The sequence below is a fragment of the Artibeus jamaicensis genome, unplaced genomic scaffold (genome assembly GCF_021234435.1).
Source record: "Artibeus jamaicensis isolate MK-2021 breed Jamaican fruit bat unplaced genomic scaffold, CSHL_Jam_final contig_64, whole genome shotgun sequence".
NCBI classification, from domain to species: Eukaryota; Metazoa; Chordata; class Mammalia; order Chiroptera; family Phyllostomidae; genus Artibeus; species Artibeus jamaicensis.
This window is the reverse complement of record NW_026521911.1, coordinates 6,407,021-6,425,487: the sequence shown is the minus strand read 5'-3', so window position 1 is coordinate 6,425,487 and position 18,467 is coordinate 6,407,021. Positions and strand designations below refer to the sequence as shown.

The following is an 18,467-nucleotide window of genomic DNA, read 5'->3' as shown; positions in this document are numbered from 1 at the left end:
GCAGTTTCATTCATTCAACAAGTGCCCCCCCCCCCCATGCAGCCACTGGTTCAGGCAGTAGGGGTAGAAGGATGATCGCTGGCCTCCAGGAATGCACACGGTGGGAGGGGAGGCAGACACCTGCTGTCCAGCGGGAGGGGCCCGTACCAATGGCTGTACCGATGGCCCTGCCCAGGGAGCAGCTTGTATCTGAGGCCTGCTCATGAGTGGACCTCCACCAGGTAGTGGACAGAAGGGCAGTCCGGGGGGAGGGAACGGCACAAACAAGAGTGTGGAGAGGGCCATGTGTACAGCTCACATGAGTGCCCCTGAGGGACATGGATCCTGTCCCCGACTTGGTGGCCCCATCTGGCCCCTGTTTCTGCTGACAGCAATTAGAGGGTTCTTCTTTCAGGGAAGAATTCCAGAAGGCTGTGTGAGAGAATTCAGGTGGCTATGTTCAGAGTCCCAGGGGTGGGGAAGACGAGAACGCAGGGTGTGCAGGTGTGACGGGGGCACCTTGGGGCCTGTGGCTGCACTGAGTGTCCCCACTGAGTTTCCCCACCATGCTCGCCTGCTGCCAGCCCTAGGAGAGCTGAACAGGCTGAAGGGACATTTCCATTACATCCGTCTGCATTCATCTCACGCCCTGCCTCACTGTGCAGTGAGTTTCCTGTGCGATGTCTTGGCAGGTTACTGTAGCTGAAAAAAAAATGGTGCAAAAAAACCATTTTAGTACTAAAACCAAACTACTGCTAATTCTCCCTAAATCTTACCTTGTAGCTTCTCCATGGTCTACATGCAACCGCATTCACATCCAGCAACAACAATATTAAAAAGAGCATCTTTTTCCCAAAAATTTCTTCAGATTCTGAGATATACTCCAATTGGATAGGCTTAGGTCACATGACAACTGAATGAATGGCTGTTGCTGGGGAGATAGAATGCACTGATTGGCTTCGCCTAGGTCACATGCTCCATTACTGAACTGCTGGGTGGTGTCACCTTCCCTAGAACTACATGAAGACCCGAGAAGGCAGAATGGGGTGCTAGGAAGACAACCCACATATGTCCACCACAGAGGCACCACAATCGCTATTGCACTTGACCCTCACTTGCAGCCCCACTTCTACAGGAGCAAAGTGAGGGGCAGAGGTACCAGCACAGGCCTGTTTAGAAGGGGCAGGCTGGGGTTAGACCTGCGCTCCCTTCGACTCCAAAGTCCTCCTTCTCGGATTCAGATTCAGTTTGTAAAGGGCACCAAATGGGTTAGTTTTCATCACCACCCCAGGGAGGGGGCCACCCTGCAGTTTGGGACAGGTGAGCAGAGAAGAGCCTTTTAACTTGAGGGATGGGTCTGCGTCTGACGCCGTAAGGAGGAAGAGTAGAATTCTCAACTCTTCAGAAAAGCCAACTGTAAAAGAAATAAATAATAATAAAATGAAATAAAACAATTTCAGCATTTTCGCTAAAGGCATGATGAGAACGCTGCCCACCTCCCATCACTTACAGTTACGGCCCCACCCCCTCCCAGAGCCCTGGATTCCTGGGACTTTGCAGTATTCCTGATGGATTCCCTTTGCAACTACAAATTCAGGTGCAAGTTCTCAGCCTCAGGCAAAATGGCTTGGTAGGGTTCCCCCAACTGCCCCATCTTTATTGTTGGTTTTCATTTTCCAAAGAGCCAAGATTCGCAGAGTCAGAGATTCTCAGAAACTCAGTGAGGACAGGGAATTTGCCCAGCGCCTCACCTTACAAATGGGGAAATGGAGGCCCAGGGAGGTGGAGGCAAGGGTTTGAGGAAACACAGAAAACCTTCTATGAACCAGAAAGGGAGCTGGACACTGTGAAATACACTTCTGTAACAAGTGCACAGCAGTCCCCGTGGTCTGGTGGCTGCCCCCAGACGGTGACACTCCTAGTATTCTTCTCCACAACGTACTGGAAACCATTTCTACCATCAGTGTGCAGGTGAGGAAATGGTTTAGGAGACTGTCCGAGTTCACACGGTTTGCAGTCTAGGAGCCAGAGTTTGGACCTGGGCTTTGTCTTGCCTCACCATGTCCTTCCCCTGTGATCTTTCTAGAAGTAGAACCTGGGTTTCCAAGCTTTCTCTTCTATACCTTGGCGCCTCCAGGTCTCACCCCCCCCACCCCACCAGAGGGGCTCTGGGACATCCAAAAGAAACAAGGAAGGCAAACAGAAGGTTCCTGAATGTGAAGGCAGTGGAGAGAGGGACACAGTCTTTGGCCCTCGAAAAACACCCCCTTGACTGGGGTGAACTCAGTGGATGGTAGAGAAAGACAGTTCCACCAAGGCCTGCACCCTAAACAGACCTCCCAGGTCAGGGGTCTGTCTCCTGGAAAGAAGCTAAAGGCAAGGCCTGGGTGCCCGCAGCCCGGAGCTGCTGGCCTTGGGCCTCACTTCCAAACCCTGCCTTCCCCACACTTTGGATGCCAAGCCTCTGGTCAACAACTGCTTTATCTGCCGAGTCACACTCACTGTCTCCTCCAGGCCCCAAATCACCGCTGCCTGCCCTCCAGGCTCTCTTGCTCCAACCACGGTTCCCCCTTCTGGTTCTCTCTCTGCTGTCTGGTGACCTGAACACTCCCTGCCCTCGCCCGCCCTCTTCAGGCCTCGCCCCTTATGCACCAGTCTTCCTGAAATGCCCCCTTCCGCTCCATCAAAGCCTGACAAAATGGGCACAGCATTCAGTGTCTGGCTTAAATGCCACCTTCTTCACAGAGACTTGTCAGGCTGTCCGGCTGAGAGACTGCTGACCTCTGCATCCCTTCTCTGCAGTCAGAGCTGCCTGTGCCCATGCCCCAGCTCCCCTCAAGGTCCCCATGACCGAGAAGAGTGTGTGTGACACGGTGCTGGGCACACAGAAGGCATCAGTGACAGAGCCGGCCAGCTGGTCATACGTCCTCCACTCGCTTTTCCTCATGCCTTGGCTTTCTGATTCAGTTCTTTAATGAGCCAAATGCCCAGGTCAAAATTCTACCTGTCCCTATGCAGAGTATTTGTAACTAGTAATCCCCAAGGAATGTGACAAGTCGATAAATCCCGTGTCTGGGGCTGGGTCCTCAAGCCCTATATAAAGACGGCACAAGGAGGTTAGCGTCAGTGACCTCTTCAGGCCGACAGCCAGGACCAGGGGGCTCTGACGGCTGGCAGAGGCCATCTCTGTGCCCAGTGGTGCTTTGGCCCTGAGCTCTAATCCCTGCAAAAAGAATTGGAGGAAGATGGGGAATTTGTTTCTTAAGTGAATTTTCCCTTTGAAAGTCATTCCTATAAATCTTTCCTTTGGGAGTGGCAGTTGTCCCTCTGCAGGAGTTTCCTATTGATGTTGGGGTCCGTGTGGAGGAGTCCTCCCCCGTCGACAGCTGCCTCGGGAGTATGAAGCTGCCGGTCCCGGTGAGGTAGAGTGATGGCAGAGAGGGGAGCCTGGAAACCTAGGTTCTGCTTAGGGTGCATCTCTCGGAGATTCACGGCTAGGACGGGGTCGCTAGGTCCCAAGGGTCTCTGTAGCATTAGTACCGTAAAACCAATTCCCAGAGGGCTTGCACCCGCCGACCCTCCCACAGCCCCGCTCCACACCCTCAGCCCAGCTGCAGGCCGCTGTATCGGATCTGTCACACCTGCGGTCCCCTGACTTACCCCTCGGGGGTGTTTCTGCTTCTCTCCCACCCAGATGTCAACAGCTGGCTGCTCACCTTTGGATTCCAGCTTCACAATGTGATTCCTGGCTATCCCAAGCCCGACACGGATGCCATGGAACCGTCCTATGAGCTCACGCACACGCAGATGAAAACCCAGGAGTGGGACAACAGCAAGGTAACTCGGGCGCATTTCTGGAGGGAGCCCTGCCAGCTTTTCAGGAAGGTCTGGGCCACCAGCAGAAACAGATGCGGTGCGTCCACAGCGCCCACCAGAAACTGCTCAGCAAACGCTTTGTAGCTGCGCAACTGGTGGGCTGCCGTGGACGCAGCTAGAATGGCACATGGACTCCACGCCCTCGCAAGCTGTATTAAGTTGTATATGTTACACTGAGTTTGGAGTTCCACCAACGCAGTGAGCCTTTGTCGCTGCTCACTCCAGTGTGCAAGGAGGGAAGACGCGTTCTACAAACGAATGTGGCATTTCTCTGAGCACCTCCCTGCACCTGTCTGTGCATGAGGCATTCCACACAGGTTAACTCATAGTTCTCCCCTGGTACCGCTGTTCTCATTTGCAGATCTTATGCCCGAGGCTCTCCAGTGCCACATGGCACAGAGGGGCAGAGCTGGGATTCAAACCCAGGTCTGTTTGTAGATGCTCAAAAAACATTCCTTTGTCTTGTCTCTTTTTCATGACTCAGTTTCAAAGGCTCAAAGGATCATATCGCTGTAAAGGTCCTTTGAAACAGTTTCCCCCCACCCCACCCCCTACTTTAGACATCCGTTTGCTCAACACCACCACGGCCCACTCATAACGTCTGTGCTAGGCGCTGGCCCTCCTGGGCCCCCGGCTGCAGTCAGTGAAAGGAGGAAAGAGTCAAGCAGAGACCAGGCTTTCAGGGGATCGCAGTGCAGATAGGAGGAGAGCAGGGCGGTCAGGGGACACACTGCTGGGGGTGGAACCTTAGGTACGCATCCACATTTCCATATTTCTTACTCCTACCTGATTCCATTAGGCCTCCAGCCGTCTCCTTCCCCCGGACCCTGCACCTCTCTGCTCTGGTGGCACCCCTCACTTCCTCCTTCATGGCACTCACCACCCTGGGTTTTGACTCCTGTTCTTCCTGTCTCTGCACTAGACTATGAACCCCACAAGGGCAAACAATGGGTCTTATGTGGTACCCAGCAAAGCACCTAGCCCAGAGCCGGTGCATGGAAAACTTTCACTGAATGAACAAATGGTTGAGAGAAGTAAGCAACCTCATGAATTGGGCATGTCTCCCCATGTTACAGATGAGGAGATGCGGGTTCAGAGAGAGAGAGAACTTACCCAAGGTCGCTCAGCTGGAAGAGGCAGGTGGTGATGAGAATCCAAGTCTGTCTGGCCACCAAGCCCGTCCTCTTTCTGCTGCTCTCCGCTGCCCTCAGCCTGCCCTGCCCCTCCTCGGCCCCCAGGAGCCCTCCAGGTGGCCCAGATGCCCACGGCACAGCCTGGTCCCAGGGCTGATTTCGGCGGCTCAGCTCTTCCTCCGCCACCAGGTCGCCTTCTCCGCTGCACGGAGAGAGCCCCAGCTCCGACAGCCTGTTCGCCAGCCCGGCCTGTCAATGCATTATTGATTTCTGCCCTTGGCAGGCATCGGAGATCTTTGTTGTTGAGCACTGCAGCTTTCGTGAAACTCTAGGAAATAATTGTTCACAGACAGGGTTCTATTAATTATAAAGAGGACTTAATTTCAGTGAGAAGCCAATGGGCCTGTTTCGAAAGCCATTTCCCTGAGTTGCTAATAAGGCCCAGGGGCCTGCGGCCCCGCCGAGCTCCCTGCGCCATGGAGGGACAGGTAGGCAGTAGGCCAAGAAAACAGGGCCCAAAGTGCCCCCCAAAGCAGCCAAGCGTAGGGGCACCTGAGGATCCTTCAGGAAACAGTGGGGGAGAGGCCTTCCTTGAAAATCATTTACAAACACAGCAGAGAGCAAGAAAGCAGAGTAAGAGGGTTTAGATAAATCACTTCTTGTCATCTTACTATGTCTGCTGGCCATTCCTCCATCTAACATTACCCCCTCGTCCCCCCCAGTCCCAGCTCAGATAGGAGCTTGTCCTGGAACCCTGCCTCCCTGACCTCACCCCTCCACCTTCAGGCTGAGATATTCCGGGCCTTGTTTGCTGCTCCCTACTCAGGAGCCCTCCCTCCAAACCGAGCCTCTACAGTTAGACAGACCTGGGTTTGACCGTTGACCTGGATGCTTGGTGGGCCAGTTGTAACCTCATTGATCCTTAGCTTTCTTAGGTCTTAAGTCGGAATAGTAACAACACCAGTTATATAAAGTCACTGCGGAGATGAAATGAGACAATGACTGTGAATTGTTTAGCTATAGCCACTCCTACTCTTTGGCCACATTTGATTGTACTTATTTGCTGTCGCACTGTCTTTCCCTACTAAATGATGATTTGTTCATGGGTAGGACAATGCCTGGTTCATTGCTGTAATTCCAGTGCCTGGGGAAGGACTTGGTGTGGAGTAGATACCCCCTGAACAGTTTCTGAGCGGAAAGGTGGTTAATGACTGGTTGGAGGGTGGCTGGATGCTCTCAGGATCAGGAGGAGAACCACATGCTAAGCTGAATAAATGTGCATAGATTTGACTTAGTTATATAAACTGATTCTCCAGACCCTTGGGTTTTTTTCCTTGGTCTCACTCGTTTTCTCTCCTTCCTCCCTCTGCCCCCCTTTAGTCTATCCTTGGGGTACAGTGTGAAGTGCAAAAGCAGCTCAAGGCTTTCGTCACCCTAGAACGCTTTGACCAGCTCTACGGCTCAACAATCACCAGCTGCCAGCAGGCCCCAAAGACAAAGAAGTTTGCGTCCAGTGGCTCAATATTTGGTAAGGGGGTCAAGTTTGCCTTGAAGGATGGCCGAGTGACCACAGACATCATAAGTGTGGCCAACGAGGATGGGCGGAGGGTAGCCGCCATCTTGAACAATGCCCACTACCTGGAGAACCTGCACTTCACCATTGAGGGGGTGGACACCCACTACTTTGTGAAACCAGGGCCTTCAGAAGCTGACCTGGCCATCCTGGGCCTCAGTGGGGGGCGGCGAACCCTGGAGAATGGGGTCAATGTCACCGTGTCCCAGATCAACACGATGCTCAACGGCAGGACTAGACGCTACACAGACATTCAGCTCCAGCACGGGGCACTGTGCTTGAACACCCGCTATGGGACCACATTGGATGAGGAGAAAGCGCGGGTGCTGGAGCTGGCCCGGCAGAGAGCCGTGCGCCAGGCCTGGGCCCGTGAGCAGCAGCGACTTAGGGAAGGGGAGGAGGGCCTGCGGGCCTGGACAGAGGGGGAGAAGCAGCAGGCGCTGAACACAGGGCGGGTTCAAGGCTACGACGGCTTCTTCGTGATCTCCGTGGAGCAGTACCCGGAACTGTCAGACAGCGCCAGCAACATCCACTTCATGAGACAGAGCGAGATGGGCCGAAGGTGACAGAGAAGACCCGGCCTGGACTTCTTGCCAAAGACAGCTACTCTTTTGTGGCCGCACACCTGACTGTGTTGTACTTCGAAAAAAAAAAAAATCCTTTTTTTAACAAGTGCAGAAAAGAAAAAAAAAAGATACTGGTTGCATTATAATTTATGCAACATCCTTTTTTTTTAAGAAAAGAAAAACACAAAATTGGCCTTCACACATTTTTTTTTGCAAAGAACAGAAGGTATTTTTTTGTGTAGTGTGATCACAATGAAAACTTTCTTGTCTTTTGTTCCCTTTTCCTTGAGGATTTTCCCCTGTTGTCTGAGGTATATCGCTCCTCCCTGAGACGCATCTCCTGGTGTGTGTCCTTGTCCCTCGGTACCCAGTGTGATGTGGGACACGAGTGTCTGTGCTAACTTGTCTCATGTAACCCTTTCCTCAGTGGGGGTCGGGCAGGAGTGGGGGGTGTGGAGAGAAACAGGCCAGTTCCAAACTTCTAAGGGGCCCGGAAGGAAGGTCTGCAGGACCTGAGGATCCTTGGCTGAGCCCCCACAGATGAGTTACTTCCTATTCACTGTGTTCTGTGCCTGGGGAGGCCCCCAGATGACTTCATCTTTCTCCGGAGAATTTCGCAATTCATTCAGCACCTCTTTCAAGCTGCCCCCAAGTCCTGGTCAAGCTTTATATTGTTGATGCTAAATGAAACCCCTGCCCCTTTTGCAAACCCTGTGTAGTTGTTGGTGCCAGCCCCATGCTGGGACGGAGAAAGTGTCTCCCGGGTCCTTCTCCCCAGTCTGGTGACAGAGCATCCCAGGGCTACGAGCCTCATGCTCGCCAAGAGGCAGGGGCGCCCCGGATGACTATGGCTGGCTTCGTATTCACCTCCTCTTCTCTGCCAAAGTCCAATGTGAGAACCAGCACCGCACAGCAAGCCCTCAGTGTGGGCACCAGGTCCAGGGAGGGGGAGGCCGCCAAGGCCCAAGGATGGCGGTGGTGGCGAGGGTACCAGCCTGCCTTCCGTGGGAAGCCCGCTCCCCAGGACTCGGGGTAGCTCCCCTCCATTGCTCAGCCGCCACCACTGAGAAATAGGAGTGTGGAGAGAGGGGCTTGGTGGCTTTTGATTCTGGAAAGATGTTTAAGAAAACGTCAGCCAAAGAGAGGATGGCATGAGCCAAGCATTCTTCTAACCAGCGTCCGAAGGCTCCTCCGCCTTCCATCTACGGGCTAATCGCAGAGTTGAAGGCAGCAGGAGAGGCTTTCAGAAAATTCCTTCTGTGAAGTTATTCTAAAACAGCTTCCCTGGGGTTTTAAAGAAAGAAGGAAAACAGCCACTCTGGTGGCCTGGTGATGTCAAGCCCCCCACCAGGACCAGAGGCAGCTCCCGAGGCTGGTGCCCATGGATCCTGGAGGCCATGGTCCCAGGGGTCCCTGTGAAGACCTTTGCCTGAGGTCATTAGGAAAAGGCTGAAGCCCTCTCAGGAGTGTGTACAGCCCACACCTGGAGGGCATGCACAGGGAGAGGCAGCAGCCAACCAGGCCAGAGGAGGCGTGGAGGGAGGGGAGGGCAGGGTGGCAGCAAGAGCCAGGAGCTTGTTCCTGGTTCATCTGCCTAATTACCATTGTCATTACCACTCACAGGAGGCTCTGGGAGACCACAAGGGGAAGCCAAGTGCTTCCTTTTGAACTAGGCTTCTTAGAAAATGGGACTTTTATGGGTTACATTTACATTAAGTGTGGAAAATGAATTCTGAGTCTGAGCTCTTCCCTGTGGCAACCTTGTTGGACTGATAAGCTCATGGCACCTTTATAGCCTTACTCACTGAGTCTTCAGAATATTACACAAGCTGATGAAACCAAGAAGGCCTCTGGCTGCACGAGAAGCGGGGCGGCTCGGAGCCTGGGTTCTGCCTGGCAGCGGGAGGCATCCACAGCTTCTCGGGAGGTGGGGCTTTGCCTTATGTCATCCCACTGGGATTAGAGGATGTGTTTCGCTAAGTGCTCTTCCTGATTCCAAAAAAAGTCACGCTGCTGCAACAGTGCACCTTGGCCTGTGTGTCCACTGGATACCCCGCGCCTCTGGGTCCAGAGCTCCACTGAGTCAGACGCATGCTCCTCGGGTCCATTGAAGGCAGCGGGAGCTGGTGGTGGGCTCCGCCCAGCAGGATTATTCTTGGAGGGGATGGAAAACAGCTTGGCCTGAAGAACACGGCATTTTATCCAAAATAGACTTATGCCTCTCAAAATGTACTCTTGACACAGGGGCCCTTGCACAAAGCTCTCTTGCCCCTTGACCTTGCTGACCAGTTCCACGCTGGTCGCCCGACATCAGTCAAGGCCAGCCAGGGACGTCATGAGGGCCCAGGGCGTCCTTGCCCTGCACCTCCCAGCCCTCTGGCCGTCCACCCCCACCAAAGTAACAGTGTGGACATTTAAAGATCAAAACACAGAATTAGTGAGTGCTCCTTTTCTTTAAGTGACTGATGTTCTATTTTCCCTGGGCCACATACCACCAAGGAGGCCCAGCCTCTGTGCAGGGAGAAGCTGAAGCATCCCCAGGCTTGAAAGAAGGGGTCTCAGGTGTGGAGCAGGCAGCACCGTGCACCTCAGTTTCACATTGGTGCGGTTGCCCCTGGAGACTGCTCCTGGCCTGGGTTTCAGGTTTCGTAGGCCGGTTTGGAATTGGTTTCCCCATTCGGGTGGGCAGGCCAATCAGGTGCTTCCCCTCTCAGCCCCTCCTCCTGTGGAGGCCAGTGATCCCAGTCCTGCAGGGAGAGTGAATCTGAAGGCATAAGCCAGAGCGCCCCCTGCCTGTTCAGGGGCCTCTAGCCATCGAATCCCATCCTTGATGGCACCTACCCTTTTGGCATTAACCAACCAAAACAGGCCCATTGCCTGGAGCAGCCAGCCTCCTTCTCTGGCTACGTTCATGATTCTGCAGGATGCCATCTTCTCACCCTAGAAAAAGGTTTGTTTTGGAGGAATTCTCCCCTGCTCTCCACATCCGCCATTAGCCCCTCATCCTCAGCCCTCTGCCAGCACCTGAAAAAGGACTTTGGTGATTCCCCAGCTTTGCTTTTTCTAGGATGAGACTTTCTTTTTACCCAACTCCAGACGTAGCTCTGAGGGGCAGAGCTCTCCCGAGGGGAAGCGGGGGAGAAACTCCACGGTAAATGATGCTTTTGTCTGTCGGCTTTGGGTGCTTGTCTCAGAACTGCTGGCTGCTTTCCACCTTGGGGTGGAGGATTTGAAACAATCCCTCACAAACTGGCCGGAGGTTGAGGACAGCCAGGAGGTGTGATTTTACAAGGTCAGGACAGGGTGGGATGGGAGCATAAGGTGAAGGTGAGGAAGACTGGGCAGTGACTTTGTAGACACATAACGAGGAATCAGACTTACTTAAAAAAATGAAGGGCCTTTTTAGCTGGGACTTTAAGTACCACCTTTCCAGATGGCAGGATGTTCCATTATGCAAAGGCAAGGCTTTCAGCGTGAAATCTCAGAATGCGGTTTCACGTCGGAAGCCTGTGTCTCTGGTGGCCACAGGGTAAGAGCTGCAATGCTGAGCTTGGTGCCCAGGAGGGAGGAGCTTCCAAGGCCTCACCATCCTGGCTTCGAGATTTGAACCACCGGTGCTCAAAGTCAAGTCCCTTCTCCATTCCCCACAGCAGCCACTACACCCAGGCGACCACTTCTGGTCCTGAGGGGCAGCCCACCTCCTGAGCGGTTCAGAAGGAGCCCAGTCTTTCTCTGGGACCCTCAGTAGAACTTAAAGCCCTCCACTGAAGGCTCATAATTCCCACATAGGTTTATATACACTTGTCTATATTTTATTGGGGGAAGGGGATTCAAAGGAAGAACTCTGGAGTTCAAGGCCCTTTCCTTTAACCTTCAAAAAACAGCAAACTCATTTTGAGGACTCATAGCTCAGGTGACAGAAACTAACCCCTCTAACCTTTACATTCTCAAAAACCAGCCTTGTGCACTTGACCCCCCCCCCCAGGCAGTGGTGAGCTCTGAGGTTTCATGCTGCATGTGGACGATCAGAGTGGGAGGGGGGGTGCCTGGGGGGTGACACTGGGTTTCTTACCCCCTCTGGAATGCCAAAAGCATGCTACTGGGCCACCCCTGGGTCCCCAGGAAAATGTGATTGCGTTGGAGGGCACACTGCCCACAAGGGACCAACACTGGAGCCGCCCAGCCCCCCTGCCAGAGGTGGGGTCACAGACGTCTGGCTGCGCCCGGCAGCCCAGGACTCAGCCAACACCGGGCCCCACCTTTCTGAACCTGCCTGTTCTCGAAGATTCCTAAACCCGCAGCCTGGCACACGGACACTCCCGGGCTGCCTCTGGACGACCAACACTGGAGACTCTGGCCTTACCATGTGGAAATAGTTTTCCTGAAGTCTGGAACTAATTTTGAGAAGTTTTTTTCTCAACACTTTTGTGTTTCTAACACTGTATTCCTGACTCTGTAAATACCAACCAGGCTGTAAATAAATGCAGATGTAGATACCTTCTAGGGGGAAAGAAAAAGGCATAAAAAACAAAACCAGAAGTGATCCTGTGTAGCCTTCGTTGACAAATAAAAGAATATTTTGTGTTTAAAAGTGTTGGGTGGCCTTTGTTTGGAGAGCGGGGCCACCTGAGTCAGGCCTGCGAGCCGCTCCTCCCCTGGGACGGCCTGTGCAGCTCTGGTCCTTGGCCCCGCAGTTCCTCCGGATCCCTCCAGGGGGCAGCTGTCGAGAAGAGGCATTTCCAGAGGACACAAGACCCTGGGGCTTAACCTCCCCAGTGTCAAAGTACCTCTGATGTGGACTCTGTCCCACTGCCGCCCCTGGCCTCACCCCAGTCACTGTGCTCACCGACCTTGGGGACAGACCCCAAGGGCTGGGACAGCCGGACACCGTTCTGAAGAGAAGGCCCATCCTCTGCCACTGGGCACAGGCTTGGCCACAGTGGTCCCCATTGGGTGTCACCGGTCACACTTTAAAAAATAAATGAATGTATCTTCATCACACAAATTGCTATAACCACATAGCACAACTTGTAATGGATTGTAAAATTTCTTTACAGTTGTTTTTATTTGTTTTCTCTGTGTTCTTAATGTATCTTTAACTTTTAAAAAAAAAAAACTAAAGTAATCACAACATGCAGGTAATTTTTCACTCAGCTTTTCTCACTTAACCTCGTATTTAACCTCTCGGTTCAAGAATTCCCAGATGACAGCTGGTCGCTTAGGAAAGTCCACTCGCTAAGCTCAGCTCCCTGGTGCGAATGGCAAACCTCATGAAAATTCAGATAATTGGGGACAGGAGTAAGAGCAGACGGCTCACTGCTCTCCCCTTAGCCTCAGCACCGGCCCCTTCCCGCCCAGGCAGCCGTGGGCTCCGGGGCACCACTGCCCAGGCTGTTGCTCCGGTGCGGTGCCCGGAGGTCCCTGCAGCGGCAGGAGAAACTGGTTTTGGAGTCGGGCCAAACTGGGTACAGAACTTGGCTTCAGCACTACTGCACGATCCTAAGTCATTTAACCCCCCCGCCCCCCACCGAGGCCTGGGTCTTCCAACTGTGAGTGTGATGGTACAGAATCTCCCAGCGACTGCTCAGGTCACCTCAAAGGAGAGGTTAGAAGTGTCGCTCACTGCTCAGACAACAGGTCTTCACCCATGGGAGTTCTCCACCTCACACCTCCCTCCGCAGCGCCCCACCCTCCTTCCAGGGCCTGGTCCCCTTCCCAGTACCGCGCCCCAGTGGCTCTCCAATCATGCCGGCATCAGAATCACCTGGGGGCTTATCAAAACAGATTACCGCCTCCCTACTGCCCAGGGTTTCCGACTCAGTGGGTCTGCGATGGAGCCCCATAATTTGCATTTCCAACAGGTCTTCGGGTGACACTGATGCCCCTTCGGGCTTTGAGAACCAGTTAACTACACCATCCTTTAAACCAGGCACAGAGTGAGGCACTTAGTGTAGCACTTCTGGTGCCCTCACTCAAGGAAACCCACCACTTCTGGCCAGGGAGTGGAGCAGGTGCATCAGGTCCTCCTTGCCCCTCCTCTCCCTCCCACGCTGCAGACGGCTACATGGGAGCACGACCCCAGCGTGCCCACGGACACCCACACCTGTGCGCCATTGCACACGCGGCTTCCTCAAGTCCAGCTGGAGCCCTCTCTCAGGAGCATTCACTGAGCTCCTGCCACGTGCCTGGCCCTTTGCAAAACTGGATTGTGTGGGGTGTGAGCTCCTCAAAGCTATGACTGTCTGATCCTGTGTGTATCCCCGGTGACCAAAGCAGGTGCTCAGCTGTGGGTCACCCCAGTTCAGCTTCCCCTTTGCCTTAGGGGTCCACTCTCTAGTGTATTCGAGAAAGAGGGCGGTCGTTTCCTGGCCCCTTGTGAATGGAGCCACCTCTCCTCCGAACTGGGTGTTGCGCCTGCCTCCCTCCCCTGCGTGCCTGGCAAATCTGTTGCAGCTGCCACTGGCCCTGAGCAAGGAGGAAGGGGTGGAGAACAACAGAGGCGTCCCCACCCCCGGAGGGCGCTGGCACCGCCTGCCTCCGTAACCCACCCTCCAGATTGCACAGGTGACTCTTGCTTTCCTGGTCCATCAGAAGCCTCGCAGAACACTACACCGTGTGCAGAAAACGACTTTAAAAGTGAGTACTAATATGCCTTTTCCATAATAGGCGCGTCTAGACCCCGAGGGGAGGAGTGTCCAAGCGTTAAACCTCTCAAGCCTCTCCACATGGGCTCACCCCACCCTGGCCTGTTCCCAGGCCTCACCCCGGCGTCTCTTGGCGGCGGGGTCTCTCCTTCCAACCGCACAATGGAAGGCGCCGTGCGTCCTTCCCCACCGGAGGCTGGGCAGGCAGTGGGCATTTGCTTCTCAAGTCTGAACTCGTCGGGCGGGAGTAACCCCAGGGTGGGCTGCAGCCGCCACCCCCTGGCCAGTCAAGGACTCGGGGGCAATAGGAGCTGCAAACACATTCTTTATCTTTCAATAATCCAAAGGTTACTTGTGGAGACACACACACACCTTGCAAGGACAAATGTCAATTCTTAGGGAGCAGTCGAGTCCCCAGCACATGGGCATGGGGCAGAATTGGAGCCTTTTCCCACATTCCCTGTAATCTGCAGGCCCGGTCCCGCCCACTGCGATGTAAGCACCTGACATTGACATTGGATGCACAGCACTTGTGCCTTTTCTTTGTCATCCTGTCTGCAGCCTTCAACATATGTCCACACCAGTGTCCTGGGACTAAGTTCTTAGGGGGAAAATCCCTGCCCCAGTCTGTGAGGTGGGAGCAGAGGCAATGGAGCCACTATTTCAGATACAGATACTTCTTATATGACTCGAGTGGGTGGGAAGACGAATGAATGGAGAGAGAACGGATGATGAAAGGAATGAATGGCACAGCCAAGCCCCACGGGAGGCCTAGAGGAGGAACTGCAATTAATCACGCATTTGTTTATGTAAGCCGAGCCGCCTTAGAGAACCTAAAGAGGTAAAAGCAGACCCTTTGCTTATTATACACATCACCACTCAAGCAGGCGGTCCAGAAAAGTTCAGAAACAGACTCCGCAATACCAAGGAGCATGGACCCTGTATCTGTCACAGTGCGGAGGTCTCAGTGCCCAAGGCTGCTAGAACTCAGGAGCCTGGGGAAGGAGCAGAGGAAACCTTCCAGGTTTTACCTGAGAGAAGTGACCAGAAAGCCAGCCTCTGGAATCGAGAGGCACCATAAGTTTGAGCTCCGTCAAGGAGATAGGGAGTTGCCAGCTTTACAGCAGAAGCACAACAACACAGCCAGGTGCCCCAGGCAGTGTCCCCACCAACATCCAAGGGTCAGGTCCAGACCCTGAGGGGAGGCGTCTAGGTCCGGGCAGCTGGGCTGTGCAGATGCCAGGCACCCAGACTTACTGGTGCAGGTTTGGTTGTGGGAAGAACCGAGCTCTGGAGGACTGAAGCTCCTCCTCCGCCCACAGCTGTGATTCTGAGACGGCAGACCAGCCCGCCCCCACCTCCCTGCCTGACCAGCCTGTGATCTCAGCGAGAGGCTCAGAGACTCCAGCTGCCTTGAGGAGACGGTGGAAGTGGACCGTGTGTCTCTGACAAATAAACCACCTTTCCCAGTGCCAATGCAGGGGAGCGCGGTGTGGGCCAGGCAGGGAGAGGGAGGCATCTGAGGAAATTTCCTGGAATAAGTGAGTTTTGCGAGAAAGGATGTAATGAAAGTGAAAGACATTCCTGGCTGTTCAAGTGGGCCCGGGCGAGTCTGGCCCTCCCAGCCCCACTCCTGTGAACCTAGCCCAGGCAGGCACCAAGCCCCAAATTCCCAGGGGTCCGATCTAGCACGTCTCAACTGTTTGAACACAGCACAACACGCTGTGGTTGCTGTGTTTCACATGCAGCAGCCGCCCTATGGGTACATCTAGGTTTGGAGCAATCAACGTATGGATCAGTGCAAGGCCACGCCAGCAGGAATGCCTCCTCTGTGTCCCACTCAAAAAGCGTATCTGCACGCAAGTGAGGAAGAGTGAGCACATTACAGAGCTCGTTACAGTGAGCTCCCCCAACAAAAGGAATTACTGTGCAAGCTGTACTTTATTATTTGTAATGACTTACTTCTGAGACTTTGCATCACTGTCTATAGTAGCATGAAGATGGGAACCATCTCTACCTCCTTTTTTCTCCTCTTTCTATCATGAGTGGAGAAGTTCCTCATGAGTAGATGTTGAACAAGGAAGGAATTGTCTGAAAGGACGTTATTAGAAAGTGGTCCCCAGATAAGCAAATGAAGGTGAGGGACAAGAAAGGAAGGAGGGCCATCAAGGGCATGAGATCAGACAACGTCCCGGGAGAGCGAACTTGGGCTCCGTCCAGCAGGGGAGTTGTGGCAACAATCTCAGTCACACCTGAGACTTGTCCCCAGCTGGGCTGAAGTACTTACACCTCTGTACCAGTCAATCATCAGTTAAGGGCTGTCGTTTTCCAGTCACTTCTGGCTCTGCGTGCACACTGCAGAGGGAGCTCCAGCAGTCTGAGGACAGCCCGCCTGCAAAGAGTCGCAGGTGTTGGCTGTCAGGAATGAAAGCACACAGCTTTCGTTCATTTCAGTCGGAGGAGGGTGGCAGCGTCTCACAGCACCTGTTGTGGTCTCATTTCCTGCCTCATGGTGGGCACCTAGTAAACCCGGGCCAAGTGTCGGGTAGTGGCAGATGCATCCAAGAGAGAACAGGGTATTGAGTGAACAAAGGGCAGGCCCCCACCTGCTTTGCTTGCCGCTGCATCACTGGCACCTGGCACAGGAGGCGTTCATACGCATCTGTCAGACGAAGAACGGATGAATCTCCCCCATGGTGATTCTGTGACAGAAGAGTTTCTCCAGGGCCTCCCTGGTTCTCTCTCTCCTTCCTTGCCTGATTCGGCTGATGCTGCCGGAGACCATGGGGCCTCGCCACGTGGTGACCTCCCTCACTGAGCACGCACTGCCCAACCATTAGGCCGGATGTCTGCCTGCTCGCTCCTGATCAGACGCTTCTGAGATAAGCAGTGCGGCTCCGTGCGGAGGGCTCGGTGAGACGCAGTAGGCATGGGCTCTAGACCGGGGCTTTCTACGTGAAATCTCACTTGAACCTACAGCAATACTCTTGGTAGGTGTTATTACTTCCCGTTTTGCAGATGAGGTCTGGAGATACTCACGATTTGTGTTGTTAAGTAATAGAATCAGACTTTAAATCCAAGTTTGGCTAACTCCAAATTCTAGGCTATTTCTCTTAAGTCTTAAAATTGGGGGTAAGGGCATTTCCAACGTCAAGGGCTTCATACACCATAAGGTCAATGATGGCCAAGCACCTTCCAAGCCACCAGTGGGTCACCTGACGGCCGTTCAACAGGCACAAGGCTCACCCTGGACTTCGCTCCACTCCAGACTCGGGGCTGCCTTGCGGGCGTGCAGACTGCGTGGTCGCACAGGGCACAGGACTCAGGAGGATCCCACCCCTGGTGTAATGCTCTGCTGCCTTCATCTTGACACTAGCTAGTTTTGGAACAAGGGGTCCTGTGTTTTCATTTTGCTCTGGACTATGCAAGTTATATGTAGCCAATGTTCTCCACACCGGTTACCCAGTGTGGTCCAACTCTGCTAAAGTGGCCAAGACCTGCAAAAGAAGGAGCTGTAAGGACAGTGGAGCACAAAGAAGCTAGGAAACAGTTCCATCTGGGTGAGGAGGGGCTTCCAGAAGAAGGTGACACCTTGACTGGAGAGAAAGGCATGAAGAAGGGTGTGGCAGGCGGAGGGCTCAGCGAGGTAAAGGCCCCGAGGCCTCCTTCAGGTGTCTGGGCAGGTCTCCTGGGAAAGGCGGAGGCAGGGCCTTGGGGAGCAGGGCTGGACCCGTAGACAGAGACAGGACACCAGGTAGGCTTCACTTTTCCTCCTCTGCCCCCAGGTTTCCATGCTGCTGCACCAGGCACATTCTCCTGGGTCAGTCTCCATTTCCACCCCAAATCTTACCATATGGCTGGAATTTATTGAGATGAGGGGTTTGATTTTCCCCAGATAAATACTTATCTGCTCTTCCAGTCTATTGGACAGGGCAGGGGACAAGCTTTTGCCCTAAAGATTTTTTCACCTCGATGGCACCACCTAGTGGCCATCTGTTGCACGCTCCCATCCCTCCAGACTGTTTTTCCAGACATGCAGGAAAAACATGGTCAGATCATACACACTTAAAACTGTTATAATCCCCCATTCCTGCCCCGGCACTTTGTGTGGCTCAGATGACCATCACACAGGAAGACTTTTCTCCCCCAAGTTTAAAGTTCAGTGCTCTTTATTTTGAAAAAACAAATTAAAAAAATCCCCAAAGTTAAAATGTAAAAGAAATTTTTGCCACAAAGAATTTACCTTTGGATACAGGTATTCTAAAGTCACATTTAAAAAGCCTTAAGCAAACCATATATGGAATACAGAACTCGGGGTAAGACTTTGAACTCTGTGGTGTCTCCCACATCACTCTCCTTTCCTCAGATGTCCCCCCCACCCCTCGCACCCCCGAGCCCCCAGCCCACCCCGCACACAGGAATCATTTTGACCAAAGTTGACCAATGACTCTCAGAAGATGCTTCCCAAAGCACCACACACACGTTAGAAAAAAGACACAGTTCCGCAGTTCCCTTTCTCTGCATCGGTGCCTTCTGAGTCTTGGGCCACTCTGAGGAGGGTCCCTCGGTCCTGAATATACTGTCCCCAGCACCACGTGATGACCATGGAGGCAGCTGCTGAGCCTGAAGCTGGAAGAAAGTGGGCCAAACAGCACTCGTGACTCATGGGCTTGGAGACTTACCTTGGGCCTCTTCA

The 18,467-nt window shown here is 53.6% G+C and overlaps 1 protein-coding gene across 1 annotated transcript in view; it reads left to right on the top strand.

The window, feature by feature from the left end:
- Positions 1-7,332, top strand: part of TENM4 (teneurin transmembrane protein 4) — a 725,358-nt gene extending 718,026 nt beyond the window's left edge. The window contains exons 31-32 of the mRNA XM_037138546.2: positions 3,674-3,816; positions 6,369-7,332. Coding sequence (XP_036994441.2) covers positions 3,674-3,816; positions 6,369-7,127 — 902 coding nt within the window. The 3' untranslated portion in view covers positions 7,128-7,332. The remainder of the gene's footprint in view (positions 1-3,673; positions 3,817-6,368) is intronic.
- Positions 7,333-18,467: the final 11,135 nt, after the last annotated feature.